This window comes from Chiroxiphia lanceolata, chromosome 6, assembly GCF_009829145.1.
Source record: "Chiroxiphia lanceolata isolate bChiLan1 chromosome 6, bChiLan1.pri, whole genome shotgun sequence".
Taxonomy (NCBI): domain Eukaryota; kingdom Metazoa; phylum Chordata; class Aves; order Passeriformes; family Pipridae; genus Chiroxiphia; species Chiroxiphia lanceolata.
In genome coordinates, this window is record NC_045642.1 from 4,000,999 (window position 1) to 4,026,958 (window position 25,960).

Sequence of the window (25,960 nt, forward strand, 5' to 3'; positions counted from 1 at the left end):
CTGGAAGTGTCCCAAGGCCAGGCTGGACCGGGCTTGGAGCAACCTGGCATAGTGGAAGGCATGGCAGGGGCATGCCCATGGCAGGGCGGTTGGAACAAGATGATCTTTAAGATCCTTTACAACCTAAATCATTCTATGATTCTATGGCTCTAAGCAAAAACCTAATGACCTGCATCATGGTGGCTTCCAACACAAGGAACAGTTGCCTCCTTATAATTGCAGCATTCAGCAGCAAATCATCACCAAGACTCAATGTGCCCTTTCTTGGTCAAGTCCACATATTGCTTAAACGCTTAAGCAGATGTGAGAAGACTGATTTGCCAAAGGGGAGTGATATTTTCTCTTTCACTGTGAGCTACAATAGTTTTTTTGGCTGACGATTCTAGATTTCTCATTTGCTTTGTCCACACATTCAACACAGCAGAAGCAAAGCAGGAAAGATGGCACTTGGTGCTCTCATTTCCTGCCTATCCAAAATGGGAAAGCTGTGCAAAAGAGAAGGAAAACCAAGGGACAGCCATGTACAGTGATTATCTCACTTGCAAACATTACCAGAAGTCTCCAAAACTGAGCCTTATTAAAATTCCCGGCCAAAAGCATCAAATAAATTTGCAATGTTGGATTGCCACATTTAAACTATTTCAGGTGTAGCCAACTATCAAAGCGTGTTATCAGTTTCCGCGCCCTATACAATGGTATTTATTCTGCTGAGCCCAGACCTGAGGGGTTGCCAACCTCCAGGGCTCCTCCTCCTTCCCTCTAATTAGGAGATTATCAGAAAAAAAAAAAACAACCCTGCGGAATTAAATTTCTGTTCACACATAATATATCAAGTGCCACCACTCTCATTCTCTCATAGTCACAGAAGGAAAAGGCATGTTTCAGCCAGCTATCTGAAAACTTCCTCTTAACATGAATGACCTAGCAAGATGTGGGCAGAAGGCACCCTGGCTAAGTGTTGTATATGGAAAACTGTCACAGACCAGATTATCAGCAGTTGCTTTGTTACACCAATAAAGCCTATCAGCCTAACTAGTGGTCTCAAGTATTTACTGATTTCTAAGTACTTCTGTATGAGGTTATCACTGCACATCATCATTTTCATTCCCACCAGACCACTGCAACACTCCTTGTTCCTTCCAGCTCCTACAACACGAACCTCAGGTACGCATAAAATTAACAGCTTCACTGAATTCCTATGTGTGGATCAGAATACATCTATTCATTCTCATTTCACTAATGCTTTTCACAGGTGCATTATTCAAATTTTCCTCTATTCTCTAAAATACCCTACAGCAATTATACAGTTCTGACCACAGTGGCCACCAGACCCACTTGAATTTTGAGTTTGTCACTTGACAGCAATTTCAATTTCTATTCTTGCCAGTGCTAGAGAGAAAACATGCCCTGGCCTGTACAAGTAGAATACGACTATGCCATTAACAAAAACAAACAAACAAAAAACCCCAGCAAAAAATAACCCCATCCTGTAACTTGTAAATGGTAGACTCACAGGTGGGCACTAATATATGTTGAACATTGACTGTATCAACCACACTTGAATGTGGAAACTTCCTACAGCCAAGCTGCCTGTCCAACTCTGCCAAGTCAAATAGTACAGGGTAAACTATAACTAGTGCTGCCCTTGTGAAAGATGTAAGATTTTCTCAAACAAAAATCAGAAGTAAGCTTACTCTAGGCTCCTTTACTTAGAAACCAGGGGAAGTTTCTCACATTATGATGCAAGATCTCTGCTCCCTTCTTTTACAGTATGTGCAGGTTTTTTGAGCTTAACCAGAAACCCTCTACTTATATTGAAACCATGTGTGCTTTCCATTTAACTGAAGGCTCCATGTTATGTGTAGTATATTAATTTCAAAAGAAAAAAGATTGATTTCATGGGAAGTTTTAAAGTCTCACAAACCTTTATGCAATATTCCAGCAGACTTCACATACAATGCAGAAACAAGGAAAGAGCCTACACAAGCTGTTTGTAAGCAAAATCGATTGTTTGTCTGTATTTTGAATAAAGCTTTACATTTATAGTTTCATACCCTAAAGTTTAGAAAGAGCCTTAAAATCTCAAGTCATTACATTGACAATCCTTAAAACCCTGGAGTTTGGAGGAGAGAGGGTTCTCCCTTCCATAACATCTCATTTCCTCTATCTCCTAAACATAACTATATAACAGAAATACCAAGGCAGAACTGCAAATTCCATTTGTCCCAGAAGGATATAAATACTAACTTATTGCTCAGTTTAAAATAATCTTCATTAGTAGTTATCAAAAATGTATTTTTTAAAAAGGACAATAATATGTTGTTCCAAGTGTCATATGCTGCTTCTGACTATTCAGATAAAAACGTCTCCCAAAATTAAGTTTCAGGATTTTGACAGCATTCGTGGGTATCTTAGAAAAAAAATAACAGATGTAACATAAGGGCAAATGAAGCTAATCCATATTTCCGAAGCCAGGTTGTGACAGATCTAGCCAAAGAAACAAAAATCTATTCTTATGGGCATGCTGTTTTCACATTATGTGAAGAGTTAACTCTTCTGTTAAAATTGTGTTACTTTGGGTTTTTAAGACAAGGAGAATTTGAGCTAACTGAAGGCTAAGAACCAACCTAAGTCTCATCTTGGTGCATTCTCTTCTATTTGACCCTGGTAAAACCTTTGCTATCCTGTGTTTCAGCTCTTCCTCTTGAAATAATGGGACAAATATTCAACATTCACTCCCAACATGCCCTATCTGAATAGAATGAGGGTACTAAGCACACAGAGAAAACTGTGATTCACAGTGGCCAAAATTTCTAATGCTAATAAGGAGCATCCAAAGGGCACACTCATATTGCAAATGGATTTGGGCAATCCTGGGTGACTCCCAAGGTTTGCCAAAGCTAATCTGCTCAGGAAGAGGCAGATGGAAGGGGTTTGTAGAAATGTTCCTAATGTATCTTGAAATTCAGCTTTCTTTCAGGTTTTCTTTTTCTTTTCAGGTTTATTTATTTAAAACTAAAACTTCTTCCTATGGGGAAAAACAAAACTAAAGAGGTCATTTCTTTGAAGAATATCCCTGGAAAAATTATTTTTGGATTAGCTCTCAGCATCAGGCCTTAAATATACTTGAAAAGGTGAAGTGGATAATTTGTAAGTAATTTGAAATCTTGAGATGTTCTAAATTATGATTAGTTAAGCAACAACAAGCTCAACTTGCAAAACAAGTATCAACAAAGAATCCTACCTCTGGAGAATCAGTAATTTAGGATACAGATGAAACTCTTTCCTGGTGTCGAGAGACACTTGACTAGATTTTAGTACACATTATTGGCAGTAAATCTCTCCTTATGTGTAACTGAAAACAGGAAAAGATTGGGGAGAAGCCATGGCTGTGCTCAGTAAACCCAATATAAGGAGAACAGCAGTATTTCCACCTTCCCTGGCTGCTCATGGAAGATCGGGAAGTTACGTGTTGTGCAACTGGGAAAAGGGGGGATGGCTTTAAAAACTGACAGAGGGCAGGTTTAGATTAGAAATAGGGAAGAAATAGGTGGTGAGGCACTGGCACACATTGTCCAGAAAAGCTGTGGATGCTCCATCCCTGGAAGTGTTTAGGGTCAGGTTGGATGGCGCTTGGAGAAACCTGGTCTAGTGAAAGGTGACCCTGCCCATGGCAGGGGGATTGGAACTAGATGGGCTTTTAGGTTCCTTCCAACCCAAATCATTCTAGCATTCTATGATTAAATGTAAAATATCATCGATACCTAGTAAAGACAGTTGTCTTTCCAAAAACACCCTTGACTTCACATAAACCAATGTTTTCAAAGTGCATAAATGCTTAAAAGGAAGGGCTGACACTAAACCACTCCCTGCAGTAGGTGCAGGATTTGCGCACTGTTTTATCCCCTCAGCACCAGCTCAGTGCTGAAGCTCTGTATATCATTAACTTGAGTTTGCAGCAGGAATCCAGAATTTAACAAAACTCATGTAGAAAGAGCCTCCTGCAATGCACCCCACGACAGTTGTTAATTTCTAAAAATGATCCCTGGGAAGGGAGCTCCGCCACAGCCCGTTCCCAGCGCAGCGTTCCCTCTCCGCCTGGCTGACACACATACGGTGTTCTCGACGCCTCAGGGTCACGGCTTCACCTGTTCCCCATGGATTTACTCCAGGGCTGGAAGGGCACTAACACATATGTGCCCCCTCCCTCCTTGCACTTGGATCCTGGATAAACATCTCCTACTGAAATTCTCCTGCATAACTGCTTAAAACAAGCACAAGGCTACTTAAATATATAAAAGCAGTTCTACAGAAGAGCAAAGGAATAACATTTTCTGGATCTGTAATACCTTCACGGAGCACCTAATTAAAATAATCATTATCACACAGTAGCAGTGTATAAGTAATGGCTGGAAATCAAAGATTTGCAACAAGATAGACAAAAAGTTTACTTCTCTGGGCTGTATAATGCTTGGTAACAGCTATGACCTGTTTCAGACATTCCAAAGTGAAGAGCTTATCACTACATCTCCTGTAAAAAGAAAGAAAAACCCAGGCATCAGAAGAAATTTCCATATAAACAGCTTTAACTCTTATATCACCAAGCTGAAGGAGAATAATAAAAGAATTTTTACTTCCACCTGTCCTCAAGTCAACCTCACCTTTTCTCCTTAGTTAGAGAAGATTCTCATCCATGATTTCCCAGTTTTCCCCATTTATGCAAAGCATAGCAAGAAGCTATGTGTTTGCAAAGTATTGCATAAAAGGTATATTTATGTAATAATTTTACATCAATAATAGGCATGGCAAAAAATAATTATGCTTCTAGACTTTTGTGTAGGTGTAAATATATAAGTGAAAGCTATAGAGATAGGAATGATCCTGGCCCCTCAATGCATTTGCTGTTTCAGGTATTTAGTCCATACAAGGGGTAGAACCACAGGTACTCAAAATGCTATTTAACAGTGAAATAAATGATCAAATAGAATCTAATTCTGTCTTTATGGTTAGAGCTCACGTATTCCATTTTTTCCTGTCAAAATTACTGTGTTGCTGTTTATTGAACCTCACACTGTTTCAGAGGTGGATGATGTGCAAGTTCTTGCATCACTGTATAGGATAAAGAATTAAGAGTACCTCCTTGGAGAGCAGGAAGGTGATCCCTTATGGAATGACATAACACTGTCAGCAGCAATGTTTCCAGAGGTACCCTTTACACCCATCCCATGAACAGAACAGGGAGATTTAAGTATCGGCCTTTCCCAATCCAGTCTAGCTCTATTTATCCTGTTATTCTATGTAGGATGATGGTGAGGGTGAGTGAGGGGGCTTGTGGTTTTATTTAGACTGCAACTCTCATCTGACCATGTCTGTCTCACTGATGACAGTGCACAAACAGTAAGCATGGCAGCATAACAGCAGTCTGGATACCTGAGGAAAAAAAAGAGAGACAATCAAACCAATCTTATCTTGGAGCAAGAGTCATTACATAAGTTGAGGTAGAAGGACAGCTAAGTACAAGTAACCTGGCAGATCACCTCTGTAGTAAATCATTTTTGTCCACATGACAACACATGATCATACATGACCAACAGAAACCCAAGAAGCTTAGAGAAAAAGCTTTCAGTGTTCCTAAACTTGGTATTTGACCACGTCCCTCCACCCACAGTTGCAGAAGTAAAGCTAGTGTCTGTCACTGGCCAGGCTGGCACAGCTCTGGGGTATGTCTTCCCCTTCAGCTAACCTTCAGCTGTGAGGAACTATACCACCCTTTAGGGCCAAAAGACACCCATTTGTTACCATAGTAACATTAAACCAGATTAAATTTCTAAACATATGCTGCCAGTAAGTTACAAACTCCCCCAGCAAAGCAGGGGAAGGCTCACCAGAAGATGGGAAAGTTCCCTTTACTACATTTGCTCAACCTTGGAGTAGGATTACTTGAAAATACATGGCTATATTTAACCCCTGGGATATCATTCCAAAAATCCTATGCTAGGAATTTGCAGAGGAAAAGTATGCTTGTGATGTTTTTGATCTTCCAGCAGAGCTGCTCTCCTGAATTAGCAGCACATGCCCCGGCAGCAGAGCCCTCCTTGGCCCTGGGACCCGACTGCAGCCCCACCAACTCGGAGTGGGGGGCCTGGAGCAACAGCCTGGCAGATTTACTGCACTTAGTTATGGCAACATTTGGACAACACTGGGTGTACAAATTGCTCAAAGCATTCAGAGGAGCAGGTTAAAGCAGATACCTGCTCTCAAAGAGCAGACACAGGGTTATTTTCCGTAAGAAAAACACAAGCAACTAAGAATTTATTTTTTTTTTTTTAATACAGTAGCTGGTTTTAGTTATTTGTACATAACACAGCAGGCTCACTTACTTTGTGAATATTACACACATAGACAGCTGCCCGGATGATGCAGATGATTTCAGCTCATATTATTCCCACCAACCAACTCATTAATGGGAACCCAGCTCTCCCCTGCAAGTTTGGGCCCTGTCATGCTCACATTCATTACATCAATTCATTTAAGTGCTCTTTGAAAAAAAGAACACAGAAATGTGGATAGCATGTGCCATACACACAAATAGTAATGCTGCATCTCCTGCAGCACAACATCTCCTGCTCCTTTGCCAATTCAAAAAAATAATTCATGAAGCTGGCAAGGGTCACACTGAAGAAGGAAGTGGATGCAAGAAGTGAAGTGGATACCTGGCTCCGACAACTGAATTACAATTCCTAGCACTGCTCGATTCAAAACAGGGTTCCATCAGGCTGGAGAATTTCCATACAAACTGTTCTTTGGGTGTCACATACATTACAAAACAGCTCATTTTCAGAATACAAGAAATCAGTCAAATATTAAAATAATAGTCAAATTCCCATCACTGGAAGTAAAGCTTCCTTGAAAATGGAGTTATTGTACTGAAAACACAGCCTTCATCTTGACTTCCATAGAGTCCTTGGAAAGAAAGGCTGGCTCTGACCCATCCTGCAGTACAAGATTCTTTGTTTGCAAGACAAAAAGAAGAGTGAGCAGTATTACTTTACTACTACAGCTTGATATCTGCACCAGAAAGAGATGACTCTTGAAAAACTTCCTGTCAACGCATGAAAAAACAACCCCTCCCTTTTGTTATGTGAGAATAGATACTTATATACACACAAAGTGATCCTGAGAAATAATAAGGCCCAAACTCAAACCCACATGAGAACCACAGTAATTTCCTCATCTATTTATAGGAGGTGCTGTGGTGTTTGTTAAACCTACGTGCCTTTCTGTTGCTCCAAATTCTTGTCTTGGGTGTCCCACAACTTCCCCAGACTTAGCATGGAGAGACGAAAGTCTGGTGTATCCACCTAGAGATTCCCTAATCCTCTTTCTTTAAGCACCGATAGCTTTGCTACCACTCCACCCCTTCAGGCTTCACAGTAATATGGGTAACACACCATCACTTTCTCAGACTTTCACATCTAATGTTTTAGTTCTAGAGTATCATCACCTGTTATTTTTAATTTTATTTTCAACCTTGGAAAAAAAAAAAAAGTATTTTCTCATTTGTCTCTCTCCATACTTCCTTTAGACGTCTCTCTCCCCAGTCCCTTCTATTCTCTTTCCTTCATCTCGCTCTCCAATTTAATTCTCTGTTCTTTCAAACATCCTGTCCTTTGCCTTTTCTTGTACCATCTAAGCTATATCTCATGTGTTAGGATTTATCACTTGCATGTAATAGGTAACATAACCATCTCTCTCCCTCTCCCTCCTGGCTGTGCTATATTACACAGGTGTCATGGTTTGAGAGCCCCAAAATCCAATTCCCTAGTCTAAACTTCCCCCCCCATCTCAACCCAATGTGAGATGGGTTTTCCAGACAACAGACAGCAGTAGTTTCTCTAGGGCAGCAGTCATCTATCCTCTTCTCATGCATGCAGCAGCCGTGACTGGATCTCTGCCAGCACACATGAGGGGGGTATCCAAGCCCCCTCAGCCACTCGTCTTCTTCCGGGAGCTACGTTCACCCAGACAAGGTCGTTTTCACCACAGTCAACCAAGAAGCTCAGGGGCTTCGTGACGGTCTGTATCTGCTGCTCTGAGACTGGAAAGGATCTTTCCTTCTTCCCTTCTGGACTTTTATTTGGAGGGGAGAAAGAGATTTGAATCCATTGTAAATACTTATGTCATGGTAGAGATAATTAAGATTGTATATAACGTATTGGTAGTATTGTAGTATTTATTTAGTACAGTCACATTGTAATATATTCCTTTCCCCCATTTTGAGTCTCGAGTGGTTGTCTGGAAAACCCATCTCACATTGGGTTGAGATGTGGGGGGGAAGTTTAGACTAGGGAATTGGATTTTGGGGCTCTCAAACCATGACAACAGGTGATAAAATGCTCAGCTGTCACACATGCTAACATACCTCGGTGGAACTTCCTTCAAAACATGCGAACATTTTACACAACATATTTCCTCACAGACAGAGCACAGCCCCTTCAGAGCAAGACTTCTAAAGGTTGCCATTACAGCCAGACTTCATATATAAGAAACAGCAGAGACAACTCGTGCACTCTATTTTTGTTTACTTTATCATTTTACAAATGTAAGTGGTATGAGCCCTTGACATAGGTAACATTCAGCACTTGCAAAGGTACCCATGTCAGTAATAGTCTATAGTACCTAGAAGGAGAGGTAGTAACCGGTACCTCCTATATAGTCCATAATCTGCAAGATGCTAAGTGTTGAGCTCTAATATCAACCCCTAAACAAGAGGCAAATTAAAAGAAATTAAAAAAAGCAAAATATCTCTGTTTTTCTATAACCAAACAATACTAGCAGATAGCCCTACTCAGGTTTATTGACTTAAGTGAAGTGTGTAGGAGGGGAAACTGGCCTTGTTGTACTGTCCTCACCCAGTTATGAGAACCATGTCAATATTTCTGGGGGTTTATTCTAAAACCCAAATGGGTTTTAAATGGTCTCCAATCGTCTTGTCCAAGCCTATGCTCCATGTAACTACATCCTCTATTACCCACAGTATTTCTGCATCCAGCTGGACTAATCAAAATTACAGGCTTTTGTTTAGACAAATATCTACAGTACAAAAATATAGAGGTTTGGGAAAAAAAAAACCTGAAATGGATCTTATGCAGAGGACAGCTATAGAATAGTCTATAAGATTATACAAAAGCCAGCCACTCTTATCTGGAGCAAAGGAAGACAGGGATCCTCCCCTCAGCAGAACAACCCGGACAAGATGATGATGGGAGGATAGGTTCTCACCTAAGTGATTTTTCATGGAGCCAGTGGGGCTCCATGTCATTTTTTGCATTGGGACTAGGCTGATAAGCACTGATGGTCCCACATGGTCTGCAGTACTAAACTTACCTGACAAGGCTTATTAGCACTGGCTTTGAGCCTAACAGACCCAAGCGTCTCTACTGCTCAGTTTTGGGCCAATTTGTATGATGCTCTCCAACACCGTAGCAATGGGAACAAGGCAAGGAGGTCGGATCTGCTCTGTGGTGAGCTCACTAAGGCTTGGCATCACCAGCTCAGGACTGTGCCACATGGAAGCAAATGCATTTTTCCACACCTCCTTTAACAGACTTGGAAGACACAGACTTAGTCCACCTTTCTAAGCTGATACACCTGGCTGGGTGTGAGCTGATCCTTCACAGCTCAGCTCACTGGTGTCTGCTCAAGGCACTGTGAACCTATAAATGATGTAACTGCCCACAGGGGAAGAGAGCATGGAAGAAGGCTTCCCTCTGAGATCTGCTGAATTTCTATATAATTAGCAAAGTTAAATCTTCATTTATGATACCTTTTTTTTTTTTTTACCCCCAAATCTGCCCATCTGTGGTGCTCACCTTACAGGTACGACAATATGGATATGGAGACTTATAACTGAAAGATTGATTTGAAAAAATTAGACTGGTCATCGCCTGGTTGAGTGTCTGAATTGACTGGGTGGCCTTCCCTGTGTTACCTCTCTGAACCACACTTATCAGATACAAACATCAGTTCTCACACTCTACAGAACCTTGTAAGCCATATTAAGAGGAAAAGGCACTGAAAGGCCAAGGATGAAGGCTGCTGTACCTATACAAGTATTTGTCCTAGAACACAAGAGACCTGCCAAAGGTTCTTGCCTCAGCAGAATCAGAACAGAATCATGGAATGATATAGGTTGGAAGGGACCTTAAAGATCACCTAGTTCCAACTCCCACAGCCATGGGCAGGGACACCTTCCACCAGACCAGGTTGCTCCAAGCCCCATCCAACCTGGCCTTGAACACTTCCACCGATGGGGCAGCCACAGCTTCTCTGGGCAACAACAGTGTCTTTACTGTAAGATGATAAAGAGCTCCGTAAGCATGTGCAGTTAATAAAAGCAAGCCATAAGCAAAATTCTCATTTTTCTCACACAGGGAAAACTGCTTGGGATGCCTTGCTATGACTATATCTCATGAGTGGGGGACCCAGTCCCACCCACTGCACCCTCCTGACTGAGCAAGTGGAATAACTTCAGAGGAGACAGTGCAGAGCAAACATCTCTTCCCAGCAATCTTCAACATTCCTGACCCAGCACATGCCCCCTGCATGCCTCTAGTTATAACCTGATCCGGATTCCATAAGCAACCCACTGCATGCATCCCACTATCCAACAGAAAAACATTCTTTCTTCATTGACAATAAGGACTTCAAGTGACTTTTAGCAGCAACATCCTGGAATTGTTTATAGACTCCAGTCGTGAATGAAATTCAGTTCTTATGACACACTTCTGGAACATTAAATTATAGTAATTGTCAAAATTTACTCATTATTTATACTCTAGACAGCTGCTGTGGCTATAGCAAGAATAGCAACCAACCTCTTCAAAGCAGTAAGAAGTAGCAATGATAAATCTTTTTGATGGCTTTCCTTTTACAGAGCAGTCACTCCATGGTTTAAACAAGATTGATAACTTCCAAGAAACAACAAAAAGCCAAAATAGAAGAGCAGAATTAAGTGTCATTTTGACTTCAGATGACAAACTCTCCTTACATCTTTAATATTTCATTTAACTATGTGAGTGGTTGTGCTCACGATGCAGTTGTGGAGCTAGTTGGGATCAGAGTTATAAAAACAAAAGGTATTAGAAGCTTCACACATAGAACAGATATCCAAGTGTCCCAAAGCAAGCATTTGGAGATTTTAGAATTTATGTTGTAAAATAACTTTTTTCTCAAGACACAAAAGGAAATAATCTTCTTTAAAGTACGGTGAATTTTAAATGCTGAACTCCTAGGATGCATGTAGAAAATCAGTTTCTTATTATTTGTGTTCTGCCTAAAACTTTAGGCTTCAGCAATACTCACAGCAGACATACTCCTGAGGTACCATACGCTTTTCATTTTCCTGCATTAATTTTTGGCTCTCCAATTTTGAATATTAGATACAAGTAAGACTCTAACTTCCATCTGTCAACAAGTTGCATCTTTAATTTCGCTATTAGAATTTTTTTTATTTAGTGTATATTGATTACTAATATTGTTTCATTTCAAAGGATACCGGAACTCTTAATCCAGCTATAAATACCTAAGTCTTCTTTCTCAATACTACTGTCTATATAGAGGAACAAAGTTTTATGTTTATACATTCCTGTTTATGTAATATTTCAAAAATATAAAAGAGCAATGTAAAAATAATCTTGATTGTAAATATGTGACAAATTATAGGGCCTAATTCAACGCGGCAAAAACTGTCATATTAATGTTCTGCAGATTATACCTTTGGTCTCACTACTGTGAAAAATTAATTAAAAATTGTTATTAAAAGTCTCAGTCACACACTATCATTCAACCATGCACACACAAACAACAGACCATTTTATTACTTACCATTTGAGACCTATTTTTGGGCAGCCATTGATGCTTCAATCTTTCATTTGCTGAAAAGCAAAAAAAGATGCAATAAAGCAAAAAAACTAAAGCAAGGACATTTATTCCAGTGATTTCCGGAGTACTTGCTGCCAGTTAAATAAAGGGGTTTCGAACTGTAGTTGTCCGCTCAAAGTGAATATGTGAAACACTGGAGAGCCACCAAAAAGAAAAAAGCAGCTGGTTCGTTTCCTAGTGGTTCATGCCCTCCAGAGACAGCTGGGGGCAGAAAGCCAACTGGTCCGAACACATCTTGTACAGTGACGGGGAATTCTTTTAAGACTACAAAACAGATTTAAACTCTGGAAGCTGAATCACTGCTGTGTGGACAACTAGGCACTACATAATACATACATATATGTGTGTACATATATATATATATATATATATATATATATATATGCTTGCATGTTAATTGGTTTGCTTGTTAGGGTAAATATAGGTTTTAAATCCAGATAGGAAATTTATGATCCTCAACTCTAAGAATTTTATTATTTTTCTTTTTTTAAAGCCACAAATCATGAAAGAACTTTTCAAGCTTCTTGGCCATGGTTTACATGCAACCCTATCTGCAGAAAAATACAGTTTCCACCTTTAAGACACAAGTGAAACAATGAAATCCCTGAGGAAGTGAAATGTTTGCCTCAGAGTCTTCGTTTGCTCAGTTTTACCTTCAGGCTTAAACCCTGAAATTTTCAGTTGCTAGTTTGAAGAACCAGTTATAACCGAAGTTCAGCTTCCCAAAGTTCAGTTTCCCACAGTTCTTTCAACCGTAATAAAGACAGGCGTTCACATCCCATTTGATTCATATATTAAAAGCTATATTTCTACCACTCCCATATATTCCCAGGACAGCAGGACAGAACTCCATCTCATGTCATGGCTTTCTTCAGCTAAGAGGATCAAATTTCGCACCGTATTCCAATAGCAGTCATAGCAATGACAAACAAAGTAGTAACACAACTTCACTCTTGCATGGTAGGTCCTTTTTAACACATCCATGTCACAGTACACCTTTATCCCACACCAATGCCTTTAAGAATGTATGCCAATCTGAAAAAAGACTGCAGCTAAATTCACTGTAGGTCCCCAGATGGTCTATCAGCCCTTACACACCAGAGCATACACTGCTTTCAGGAATTCGCATGGGATTTGGTCATTCAGAAACAAAGACAAACTTGTTAAATCCCATTTTCCAAGTCCTGTGCACCCATCTTGGAATATTTACAATCTCTCAATTCAGCATCATGCAATATCTCTACCAACTACATTTATAATAGTTTGAAAAATTTAGAGCTATTCCTATAAATTGGCACCATGCATAATATTCCTTGAAAGGAAACTAATGACTGTGAATGAGCCTTTTCTTGTTTGGGACAAGCAGACAGATATTCCTTCCTCTACTAACCGCAGGTCAGTCCCAGTATATCTGCATTCATGAATTTAAATACAGCTACTATGTTTATATGGCATTACTAAGGCATATATTACTTACACATTCTTTTATAGACTCTGAATTTTAAACTGAAATAACCCAGAATGCGGGATGCATTAATGGACTTGCAAATTAGAAAAAAAACTGTCATCATGCTTCTATATTATCGTTAGCAGTTTTGAAGATTCTCTCTGAAGTCAAATTTGGTTTCACCTCTTTATGATTTGCCCCTCATTTGGATGCTTTGGTAAAAGAACCACCTAGTTGCTATTAATTTTAAAGTTCCTTTTCCTAAATGCAGCTATTTCACTTCAGAAGGCAAGCACAAGGACTGCCATCACTGTCTTCATGTAACCATTAACTCTCACAGTCTTCTTCTTACATCTGTGACATAATCTCAGATGATGACTCAAGAAAAACTGTATCACTAATACTAAACCTGAATTAATTTCAACAATTTTGGATAATCTCCAGATACCTCGAAGCACATACAAAAAGGAGGAGGATCTTCAAGGCTGCTTTTACACATAGCAACACCCTAATACAAAAAAAATCCCAAACCTCCTGCACTACATATAGATGCTTTCCTACTACACAGTTAGAAAAAAAGCTTGGATTTTCCGGGCTACAGAGAAAGCTGCTTCTGGGTGTGAAGTTCTCTCCATCTTTGTGCAATGAGATGCATGCTGCGTAAGGCCATACACAGCAGATACAAATTCCTTTTCTTCACTGATAATTCAGAGGATTAAACTGAAAATGTTTAAATATGACCTTTCTTTCATATGGGAAAACATTCTGTGAAAAAGAAATCCTTCTCTCGTACTTTTAACTTCTGACACCTTTCAGACCTTATCTTAAATATTAGCCAAAAGGCAGCTCTTAAAATGACTAGGGGGAAAAAAAAAAAAAAAAGCAAAGGTTATCAAAAGAATATTGTTTTCTGTGTATTTTAGAGGGAATAATTTGAATTTCATAAGAGTTTTCACAAGTCAATACTCGAACAGCTACATTTGGTAGAACCAAGTTCACATTCTGATGGTTGTATTCTTGTACACGTGTTCTCATGCAGAAGTTTCCCATAACAACATTAAGGCAGGGGAGCCAGATAGGCATGAAAGCATCAACACCTAACTGGCTCCTGGGTTTCCAAAAATCTCTCCTATTAAAGGAAACAGACATAGGATGAAGCACTGTTCACAGAGAATATCTGTCAACATCCAGTCAATTAATTTATGGTCTGTTTATACCTCTGCATGGCAGGTCTACAATGCTACTGAGATATAATGTTGCTCTACCCAGAGAGAAAGTCCTTCTAACACGTTCCAGTAAAGTCACTATAAGATGCTTCCCAATGTCATCCCAGAACAGGCTTGTAGTGATTTGTACCTTAATCAAGGAACTAGCTTGTTTTACCAGCATCTCAACCACACATAAATAGTGCATGCTCTGATGTGTTAGTTCACTGCTGGCTTCTTAATTTGCATCTCAATCTGTCAGTTTGCTCCTAATTCCCATTAGCAGGCTTTCTGATTCCATCCATCTCCATTGGCCCATGCATGTGTTTGTGGCATCCCAATACCAGAGGATGAGCCTCTGAAGGAACTAATTGAAGGATCCAGGCCCAAGGGAAGAGGACAATATGTTAGCTTTACATGGAGAAAATGGCCTGGAACTTTCATTATCTACAAATATTAGCGCAAACTAAGAGAACTTTGGATAACTGAGTGTGCAGTTGAGATTTTCTCCTAATGATAAATGATTTCCTCATCTGAAACTAGTTAGGAAAGATTTCTTTTTCTGTCAGGTAAAAGGTTGCACTCCTCCTTTCTCAGCTGCATACGTGGATTTCCAAATCCAGCTGGAGAAGGAGGTTCACACAGGAATTGTGTGAATTATATTCAGGCCGAGTACCCAAAAGGTATTAGAAATAGAGATAGTGAAGGCTAACAGCATCCCAGCAGAAAAAAAATCCCTCATGAGTTGTTTTTTTAACATTCAGCCATGTGGAGTAATATTGCTGTGTCAGGAGATCTTATCATCACCATCCAATATTTTTCCACTATACTTTAAGACACGGCTTTTTCAAATTAATTAGCAAAGTCTCTGTAGGAAAATTATCTACATTATCTACATCCATGCAGTTGGATCGATTTCCCCCCAACACTGTGTTTATGTAGAAGATAAAGACAGTGATTGTTTGAGTGAGCTGCTGGATACCTGGTACAAACACGAAGTCACTCACCTACAACCTGGATTATTTCAGCTAACAGGACTCCATCAGTCACATCTTGCTGTAAATCCTTTATCAATCTCTTGTGACCAGATTTTGCCAGATAATGATTAGCCCAATCCGTATAAATCTGTTAGGAGAAAGAGAAACAAAAATAAACTATTACTCATAACACAACCTTAAAAATGAGAGTTCTTTGTTTCTCTCAGTATGCAAAAGCATCACTGCTTTTTTTCCTCTTTGAGACAAGTCAACAGCATTAAAATTCAAGGCATTGTGCAGATCAAGTGTTCAGCTCACTGTAGTATGGATTTTCCTATTTAGCAATCTGACATCAAAGCTTGTGGAAGATGATGGCAAACTCCTGAATGTGTTACAGCTTGAATGGATCATCAGGAAGTCAAGGAAATATTCAACAGCTGCAGTGACTCCGTAGAAGACATTTCAATTTCCACCCAAGTGTTTTTTTGCATTTTCCCTTTGACATTTTTTCTTGATAGCTGATATTGAGGAAGTTTAAAGATTCTTTCCCCAAAAACACTCCTAGAAGATATTAGCTATATAGCAATTTCATTGTGAGGAAACTCCTTCGTTAATATTACCAAAGAAACCCTTCAAGGCCCTAAAAATCCACCAGTTCTAATAAATTCCATCTCATAGGTTGAACAGGCCCCAGAAGCCCTGGGAAAGCCCTCTCTGTGCCCTGCCCAGGAACTACTGTTTTCCTTCACTACTACTGATGGAAACAAAAGAGCACAAGGAAAAGGGCCTGAACCCTCAGGTCGATCACTAGGCTTTGAAGAGTTCTATCCCAAGCCTTTAAGGAAGCAGATGGAAACGATGGCTACTACAATCAGATTCTGTCTGCTGGTAAAACACTGTTGAAACAAAACATGGGTTCACAGTCACTCCCCTTCCATCATCCCACTCCTGAGCTGTGCAACTCCCCATATCACTGAATCACAGAATGGTTTGGCTTAGAAGGGATCTTAAAGATCATCCAGTTCCAACTCCCTGCTATGGGCGGGGCGGGGGGGGCACCTTCCACTAAATCAGGTTGCTCCAAGTCCCATCCAACCTCACCTTGAACACTTCCAGGGATAGGGCAGCCACAGCTTCTCTGGGCAACCTGTGCCAGGGCCTCACCACCCTCGCAGGAAATAATTTCTTCTCTATTCTATTTAACTTGCCCTCTTTTCAGTTTAAAGCCATTCCCCCTTATCCTATCACTCCAGGCCCTTGTCCAAAATCCCTCTCCAGATCCCTTGGGGCCTCATTTATGTACTGGGAGGGGCTAGAAGGTGTCCCCAGAACTTCTCTTCTCCAAGCTGAACAACCCCAACTTTAGGAGAGGTGCTCCAGCTCTCTGATCACCTTCCATGGACCACCTCTTGCACTCACGCCAGTAGGTCCACATCCTTCTTGTGTTGGTGGACCCAGAGCTGATCAATGCAGATCCCCTAAAGTACTGACTGATGGGCTGAGCACAGCCAGAGTTACTAATTTCAGGAGCATCTTAAGCCTTGCTTTTTCAATGTGATGGTCATGTCTCCTTCATGGGAGTTAAAAGCCAACTGCCAAAACTAAGGGTGAAGTATTTGTCATGAGATTGAGGAACCTGGATATAATAAAAGAATTGCGATTTCACACTCCTCTTTCTGATTCAATGCTAATATGATAAAAGAACAGCAGAGATTTGACCAGAGGTTTTGGTTATAAAGTCTTTGTGTTTTGTTGGGGGTTTTTTTGGGGTTTTTTTGTTGGTTTTTGTTTGTTTGTTTGTTTGTTGTTTAAAACTGTGAAACAGTACCGGTAGCAGCCATGAACAAATCACTTAACATCTGAAACATATGTCCCTCTTTCCACCATTCATCCTTTACTTTCCTCTTCAGAGCAGCGGGATGTGCATTTCAATGCCAACAGCATCATGAACTTAAACAGAAAACACAATGGAACACCTCTGATAAAACGGGCTGAAAGACACCTTAATGAAATAAAAGGCTGAGTACATGAGTGAATTCCCCAGCTGACCAATAAAAAGAAAAGGGGCAAGAAACCCTCACTGCACAAAGAAGGACATTGTGTTCCTTAGCCCCTTTTACAGAAAATGTTTCCATAACAGGAAAGACTTTTAAAATATCCATGACTTCAAGGAACTAGGATTGACTTAACCTACTTTTCTGCCACATGGTTTTAGCTTGCTTATCTGCAAGTAAAGAAGTACAAGGAAACATGTTGTAAACTACCTACTTTGCAAGTGCAAGGGTTCCACACAACCCCTACACTGTTCCTGCAATTTAGCTGACAAGCAACTTATCAAACACAATAACCACGTTTCCTTTAATGAGAGAGCTGCAATGAATGTCCTAATTTAACACAGATGACTTCCACCAAATTTAAGACTATACTTGATGCATCAGTTCCATCCTGGATCATTCCCCATATGTAGATCATCATGCAGTCAGACAAACCCTTGGATCAGACCCAGAGTTAAAACAGGAGCAGACTCCTCCTGGCAGAGCCTGAAATCACAGCAACGGCAAGAACTTGAGAGCTGGTTAGGATTGATTTTTAGGTCAAATAACAACGTGAGAATGTACGGTTGTGGCACTGCAAAACTGCTATACTTGTCTCCTACTGCCCTAATTCCTATTGCATCCAGGAACATCAGAACTTAGATTCATACCCCGTAAATAAACACTGCATTGAAGAAATTCCTAACTCCCTTAAATGCTCCCGGTAAAGGAAACAACCTGAAAGAAACCAAATACCCACTGTCTGATTCACTGTCTATGATAACACAAAGAAACTCCCTCTAATGGCAAATTATTCTTGTAAACCCCACTTCGGTGCTGAAGTCAGTCTGTGTTTGATATCTGAACTACAAACAGAGCTTTCATGTTTATTATAAAATATTCCATTAAATGCATACCAGTACAGAAGAAATATTTGTTTCTGGGGTATTTAAGGGTGTGGAATATTATTTCACTCCACTAGTTGACTAGAAAAGCCTTTTGCAGGAAAATACAGACATAATAAATCTGTCCTTCTCTTAAAAGTGTTATTATACAACATTAGTTTGCAACATGCATTAACATGCAAATTATTACTGTTTTTTAACTGACTGGGTTATATATTTACAAGCTCTATCCAGGTTTATTGCAACAGCTCTTTGAGGTCACTGCTGATTTTTACAGCATATATTAAGCTAATCATGGAAACTTTCCAGGATGTTTTCAAAACCTGTTTGTTGCAAGCCTTTGTAATGTACTACACAAATACGATTCCTAATGTTTCTTTTCCTTTTCCATACAAACAAGTAAAAAAAATATAAATACAATGGCTGCTATTTCTAGACACATAAAATATGTTTCAAAGCACACAGTGTTTTCAAATGTTCAAAATCAGGCAAATAAATGGGAAAACAATAATAAAAGAAGTAGGAAATCACTGCTGAGAAACTTTCCATTTTCCTATCTCTGCACATGAATTCTGAGTGTTCCTCAGGTATTTTCAGCAAATGAGCTACAAAGTCACATTTGAATATTCACATGAAAATTACCTGAACAGTTGTCTAATTAAAAAACACAAAAATCTTGTGATATGAAATATTTGATCCAAGAGATACTGCCTTATTATATACACCAGTATGGCCTTTTAAAACTTTTCAGTGATTTTACACAGTATGAAAATCATTGAAAGCAGCTTCATTATTTTAGTTACAAAAATCAAGTGAACATCATGATTTGGGCATTAATCACTATAAGCAGGTCTTTGTGTCCCAGTCAGTTTAATGTTTAACTTGGATTTAAGTTCTAGCTTTTTTTAAAGGTGGACTCAGCTGTTTGGTAGTTTTTTTTCTCTCTTAGGAATCCAATTATCTGGGAACAAATTAAAAACAAATGTGAAAGACTTCTTTCTTTTCCCTTCAATCCATCAGATTTGAATTAAGAATGTTACAGTTAAGCAGTGATTTTGGAAATATTCAGCACATTATGAGTCAGAGCTAAAAAACTAGTGAAAAAAGTAGTAGGGTTTTAAACAAAAAAAAAAAATCCAAATTCAAAAGCTTTTGAAAGCTATCTGTAAAGAAAAAGACCTGGACGCTGTCTTCCATCAATAAGTTTGAAGAATTTTGAAATTTAGTTGGGTTTCTCCTTGCTTCCCTTTCCTATACTCATACCTGCTTGTTTTAAAGCAGGTTTCAGATAAGAGAGAAATTTTGCTTTCCAGTTAGGAGATCCCTGAAATTTCCTGCCACTTCAAGCCTCATGTAACATTTCTGGCTGCACTGAGAGAGCACATCCACCACAGCCAAGCTCACCTCAGACCACCTGCCCTGTATCTGAACACTGAACCAGTACAAAAGGTGCCTTTTGCAGAACTGGTTGTTTGTTCAAGCCCACACAGCCCCCACTAAGCACTCAGGGAAGGTCGGGGAACAAAGCTGACTAGCAAAAAGCAAAAACTCTGAAGCTTCTGTCCACTTTAAAGTAATTCATACATGTTTTCTTAGCCTTGGAAAAAAAAAAATCAAGCAGAAAGCCAAATAAACTAGAGCTTGCCTGGCCAGCTATAACAGCCTGAAGTTGGCATCTCAAATCACAGTATTCCTCTCTTCATATACCATTTGGAGGCAGCAGGCTAATACCTGGGTGGTTCTTCTTGATCTGCTGGTAGGTAGGGCCAAACACAGCATCTGTAGGACTATATACCTCTGTTCCCACAGCCAGTCATACCCAGGATACAGAGCATGGATAACTCATGAGAGTAACGAATCCAGGAAAATCCTTTAGAGACATTAGAGGAGATCCAGTATATCCATGGGGCTGCAATTAGGTTAGGGTGTCAGGTATTATCATGTACTCCAGAGTCTCCTTTAAATGGAATGCAGTCCTACATGGGAAGGCAAGAACTACCCAATATTTTTGCCTCTGCATTGGTATCTGAATTACGCTCATGAAAAGGAAAGGGTTCATATGAATCTACTTGAAAAGAATGTCTCTTTTCTATGCAACTAAGTAGAAAATATGCCTGAATCTTTTCCTTGTTACTCATTTCCACACACACACACAAATCTAATTATAATAAACGCCCAAGTAAATTTTCAAACCTTTCTTTCCTTCCCTTTACCATGTCAGTTCCTTACTAATCAGACTGCAATTGTTTTCTTCCAATAATTATCATGAATCAGGCTCTCGTGAACTTGGTAACAGCTGAAGAATATCTTTTTGACATCATGTAGCATAATTAGAGCGGAGCAAGGCTTTTTCCATGATTGAATAGCAGGGTTAGCCACACTGACGAACTCCCATTCCAGAACACCCACTACAATGCAATGCCCGTGTTGCTGCTAACCAAATCACTCTGCCCACTGAAGTTCACAGAGAGCGAAAAAAACCCCCCACTCCAAACCCTAAAAATAGACACAACATATTGAGATGATACTAATGGGAATGCCTGCAGTCATGACAATGTTATGGGGGGAGAAGCCCATCAGATGCTGCCCCATGTAACAGGGCTTACACATGTAGAGTCACGAAATCCCAATTTCTGACTGGTAACACTGATTGCAGTCTCATGCTGATCCATGCTACAGTCCAACACAATGATCTCATTAACAGATATCACACTGTAAAGCCCAGAGCTAAATAGCTAAAGCCAAAGGTTTAGCTGAAAACCTCAATCCCTCTGAAGCACCTCTGGCTCCAAGGGGGGCACAGTACGGATAAAGGCTTATTTTGAAAGTGCATAGAGATTATGTCCCATACTAATATGCCTGGTATATTGCTGAGTTACCGGCAAAAGGACAATGAAGAAGCACACGGTAAAAAAAAAAAAGTGAAACCCAAGTTTTACAGCATTTGTCACAGAACCTTTTTCAGGTCTTACAATGTGTGGCCCCCACATTTCTTAAATCCTGTAGAAACCTGCATCTGTACATCTGTACCATGACAAAAATCCCAGTAAAAGCTTAGTGTGACTCTTCTAGGAATGAATGAAGCTTTGCATTGCTATCCGAAAGACTGTTGCATGGGTTTTTTTTTCCTCATGTAAGTTCTTGCAAGACAAAAAACCAAAGGGCTTAAAAAGCAGGACATAAGATAGATGATGTGTGCCCACATCTCTCAGTGATAAAATAAGGGTGTTAGTGGGCTTTGAGGAAGGAGTTCTGTCTATTCCTTTTCTTTAAGGATATAGCCAAGGGTATGTGGACATGAAGGATATGAAGCAAGAATCCACTGTCCTTACGAATGCCTATGAGTCCCAGTGATCCCAGCTCAGAGGGAGAGGTGGACACATGAGGTAAGGCAGTGAATGGCTTCTCCTCTCTGCTCTGAGACACTGGAAACATCCGGAAAGCCAGGATGGGACACTGGAGATTAGTCTACTCCATCCTACCAGTACCTTGGCATCAATACCAGCTAAAAAAAGGGAGGAAATCACCAGAAACTTCAAGTCTGAGGTGATGATGGGCTGAACTGCAGGCGGACTCCTTCCAGTAGGCAGGTGAGACAGAAAAGTGACCTTCCTGGAAGGAATCCATACAGCAGGTCAGGTCAGATCGGGCTTTGAGCAAACTGGTCTAGGGGAAGGTGCGTCATTAGAACGAGATGGTCTTTAAGGTCCCTTCCAACCCACACCAGTCTGTCGTTCTAGGATTTGCAATCCTCTAAAAATAGCTGTCACACGCACATATATACACCTACTAAATTAGTATCTAATATGATGCCAGTAAAATACTCTCAATTACCTAAAGTGTTGGAACTTTTGAGTTATCATCAACTACTGAGACTGCAGCTGTAACCAACTGAAGTTCCCACTTGGTTCCCACTTTTCTGGGGAGGCAGAGGTAACTGCTTCTTTTTTTAAATTTCTTACAGGAAACTAACTAAATGATTTATTCTCTCAGATGTGCAAGTATTGGCTGGAAACTGCTTGAATTATTACCCAGTTGGTGGGAGGGTATTCTGCTGAATATTACATTTTACTGGACACTTATGTACATTAATTACCCTTCGAAGTTACACAGATAAATGGGTAATTTAAACACCACTGGGACCACTCATTTTTCTCTCCTTAAAGCCTTATTCCCGACTGAGGAGGGCTATTGTCATGCATATGACTACTATTCAAAAGCAATGGGCTGCCTCACAGCACACAGAGCCAAGCATATGTGTCCAATTTAGCATGTTTGCTGCCTTTCCAGGAATAGAGCCAGGGACTATCCACACTTCAGGGCAGGCACTGCTCTCTCTGAGTTTCAGAGCAAATCTTTGGTAAATATTAAAAAAGCAACATTCTTTCAATTGCCTAGCTGGCACCCTTCTTACCCTACCGAATATTTTACTATATTCAATATAAAAGAGGAGAAAGAGAGATTTTCTTTATTTTTTGCCCCCCCATTGTAGAGTTTCTGAACCCCATTATTGACAGGTGCTGCCTACACAGAGGGGTAAATACTTCTCACCAAGCACCAGCTAGAAGGTGAAGCAAGGACGGTGTCTGTGCCAGCATCCAGCACGCTCCACTCTCAATGCTCCCATTATCCACGTCCTGCCATATACAAATCCCTGGAAAGCGGAGCCACACACCACTCCAAGCAGGTGGTCACTCTCTTATTCCCCTTGCAGAAAACATTAAGTCCTGAATAGAAATGAGATTACATTCACACCTGCATCAATTCCTTCCCATATCCCAAAGAGAAACAGTTTAGTTTGCTGAGCTGATCGGCAAAACCCATTCCAAGTCATATTCAGCCACAGCGAAACAACCGATTTGATGTCACGCCAACAAACTGTAATTTACCTCAGAGAAGAAAAGAAGCAAATGTACTATTTTTTTTCCAGTGTTTTCTAAAAAGTAACCTAAAGTGCACAGCTAATCATTTTCAAATATGACAGTTCTCCTGCACGAAATAAACCCATTTACATCTACTACCACACACAAACAGCAACAGAAAATGGCTTATCTGAAAAGGTGATACATATCTACTCTGAAGGAAAACCACAGAAAATCTTAAGAAGCTGCAGAAGAAAGGGAAAAATAAATAAATAAAAAATCACTTCTAAGGCTGCAAATAGTTACTGTTCAACAGCACCACTGCCGTGATCGAGGAGCCAAGAGCTGCTTACTGTTTTATAATGGTCACAGGAAAATTTACTTCTCCCACGAGCAGGGACCTGGAAGGTCATACTACTTATTGGCATATTTAAGGTGAACGTATACTGCTCGAGTCCAGCTTGTTCTTCCTTCTCAAGGCGTCTATAGTTAAATGATTATATATATGCTGGCATGTGAAGCTTAGGTGGTTAAATTTAGCTGAAGTCACACAGGCACAGTGCTCAGATTTCTTCCACTGTCACATTTTACAATTCCTACCCCTTCTGCAGCTCTTCCCTTACACCCCCAGTGCTCCCTTCTCTTACTACTGTCTGTAACAGGGAGTGTCAATGTTTGACATCAGTTTCAAACAGGATCAATATATTTTAAAAACACACTCTTGAATAATGAAGCCATTCACAGCAAGCATAAAGTTTGGCAGGTCTTTTGTGTTAGACACCGTAAGCATTAAAAGACAATTATTAAGGAAATTGTTGGGGTTTTGATGGTTTAGTTTTGTTGTTGTTTTTGGGGGGGGGGGGTGTTTATACAATCAGGAGACTTTCTACTTATTATAGAGACAACCCCCTTCACCTAAATGCTCCCAGTGTCAGTGGAAATTTATTCTCTGAATGGAAATCCAAAATTTCACATGACAAAAAAGTCCAGATATATTTTTTGAACTTTGGAGCATTCACAATATCAACCAATGTTTGAAGGTTTTATCTATCACAAATGCAAGCTAAAAAGCACCAGGCTGAATTGGACCTGGAGTGGACACATGGTAACCTGGTACAGCAAGTGCTGCCTGCCCTCCCGTAGGACCCCACCATGTGCAAGTGAGCCTTAATCCCATAGTCTGACCATGCTGCTGGCATTCCTTAAAAACACAGAGCACTGGCACTTGTACAACACTTGGCTGGAATTTTGTGTATTAAAAAAAATAACACAGCCAGTGTTGCCAAGGTGAGAAGCAATGACTGCTTCACCTCCCCTCTTGCTAACTGAAGGATGGATGTCTGACATTTTAGCTGTTGATTTTTCAAAAGGCACACTTCTGCCAGAGCAAAAATCTAAGCTGCTCTTTAAACTGCTCCATGAAAAGTAAACAGCTGGGGAGCCACGCTGTCTCCACAGGAGCTCTCCCCCCAGCAAAGCCCACTCACTGCGGCTGAGGGATGTGTTTGTTTTGGGGAGTGGGACGCAAAAGGGGCTTGATGGACTTGGAAGTTTACCCAAACAGCTCTGGGTGCTGGGCCTCTGATGTGCTCAGGACTGTGCTCTGAGCAACAGCCCCGCTAAATGCAGACAGGCACCCGATGCAATGCGAGAACAGGGGAAGCTTGCAGTGTTCCCCCAAAACCCTTGAGCACCGAAGATGGGAGAAAAATCTAATTTCAGGCTGCTACAAACTACAATAGAGCTCCTGCTGTAAACTAATCCAGTACTCAGTGTGGTCAGTTCCCAGAACTTGATGGAAGTCTTGGCACACTTGGCCCCTGACAGTAAAAAAAAAAAAAGTCTTCTAAACTTCTCTAATGAAGACAGGCTCATTTTCTCTATTTGGAAGAGGTGTGAGAGACTGTTCCAAACAGCTGCTGTAATTTCATTGGTATTTTTCACCTGGGGTCACAAATCTGTATGTTTGCAGTATCATCTCCTCTGGGCAGAAAGCCATGGCCACAGGAGGGATCAAAACAGATGAACTATCACTGCTGGACTGGACTCTGAGAAACAAGCGTAAGGAAAAGATTCCAAGAGATAATCTTGGAATATAATCTCAATAGGGCTAGAAATGGAACCCAATTTGCCATGTAGCATTTTAAGCACAAACTCACGCCTCTATTCCATTTTTTCTTGATTGCTTAGAGGATTAATTAATCAAAACAAGATTCACAGCTGTGAAGCAACTCCAAGTGAAAGTACAATTGGTTTCTAAGGCATGTGATATTAAACCCTTTCAACTCCTAGCAATGTATGAAGATGAAAGTTATCTGGTCCAAATACTGAGGTCAGAAACGTTGCAAAAGCTTTTCCTAATTTTAAACAAAATCAGTTTGCTGTGGGGATTAGGGAATTACAGAAATTGGCCTTGATCTTGCCTGAGAGACCAAATCCTAGACCTTCTTCTAGCCAAGAAGGTCCAGCCACATTCTCCTTTGGGTCTGCTTAGTGCTTGATGGACAAAAATGAGACTTCAAAACCAGGGGCTGGGTAGGTTCAGTCCATATCAACACTGACATCACAAGCCAAATACTCTCCTCTCC

At 40.3% G+C, this 25,960-nt stretch overlaps 1 protein-coding gene across 1 annotated transcript in view; it reads right to left on the bottom strand.

Annotated features, from left to right (window-relative positions):
- Positions 1-25,960, bottom strand: part of NAV2 (neuron navigator 2) — a 216,284-nt gene that overhangs the window by 142,838 nt on the left and 47,486 nt on the right. Inside the window, 2 exon segments of the mRNA XM_032690358.1 lie at positions 11,887-11,936; positions 15,603-15,720. Of these exon segments, the coding sequence (XP_032546249.1) occupies positions 11,887-11,936; positions 15,603-15,720 (168 nt within the window).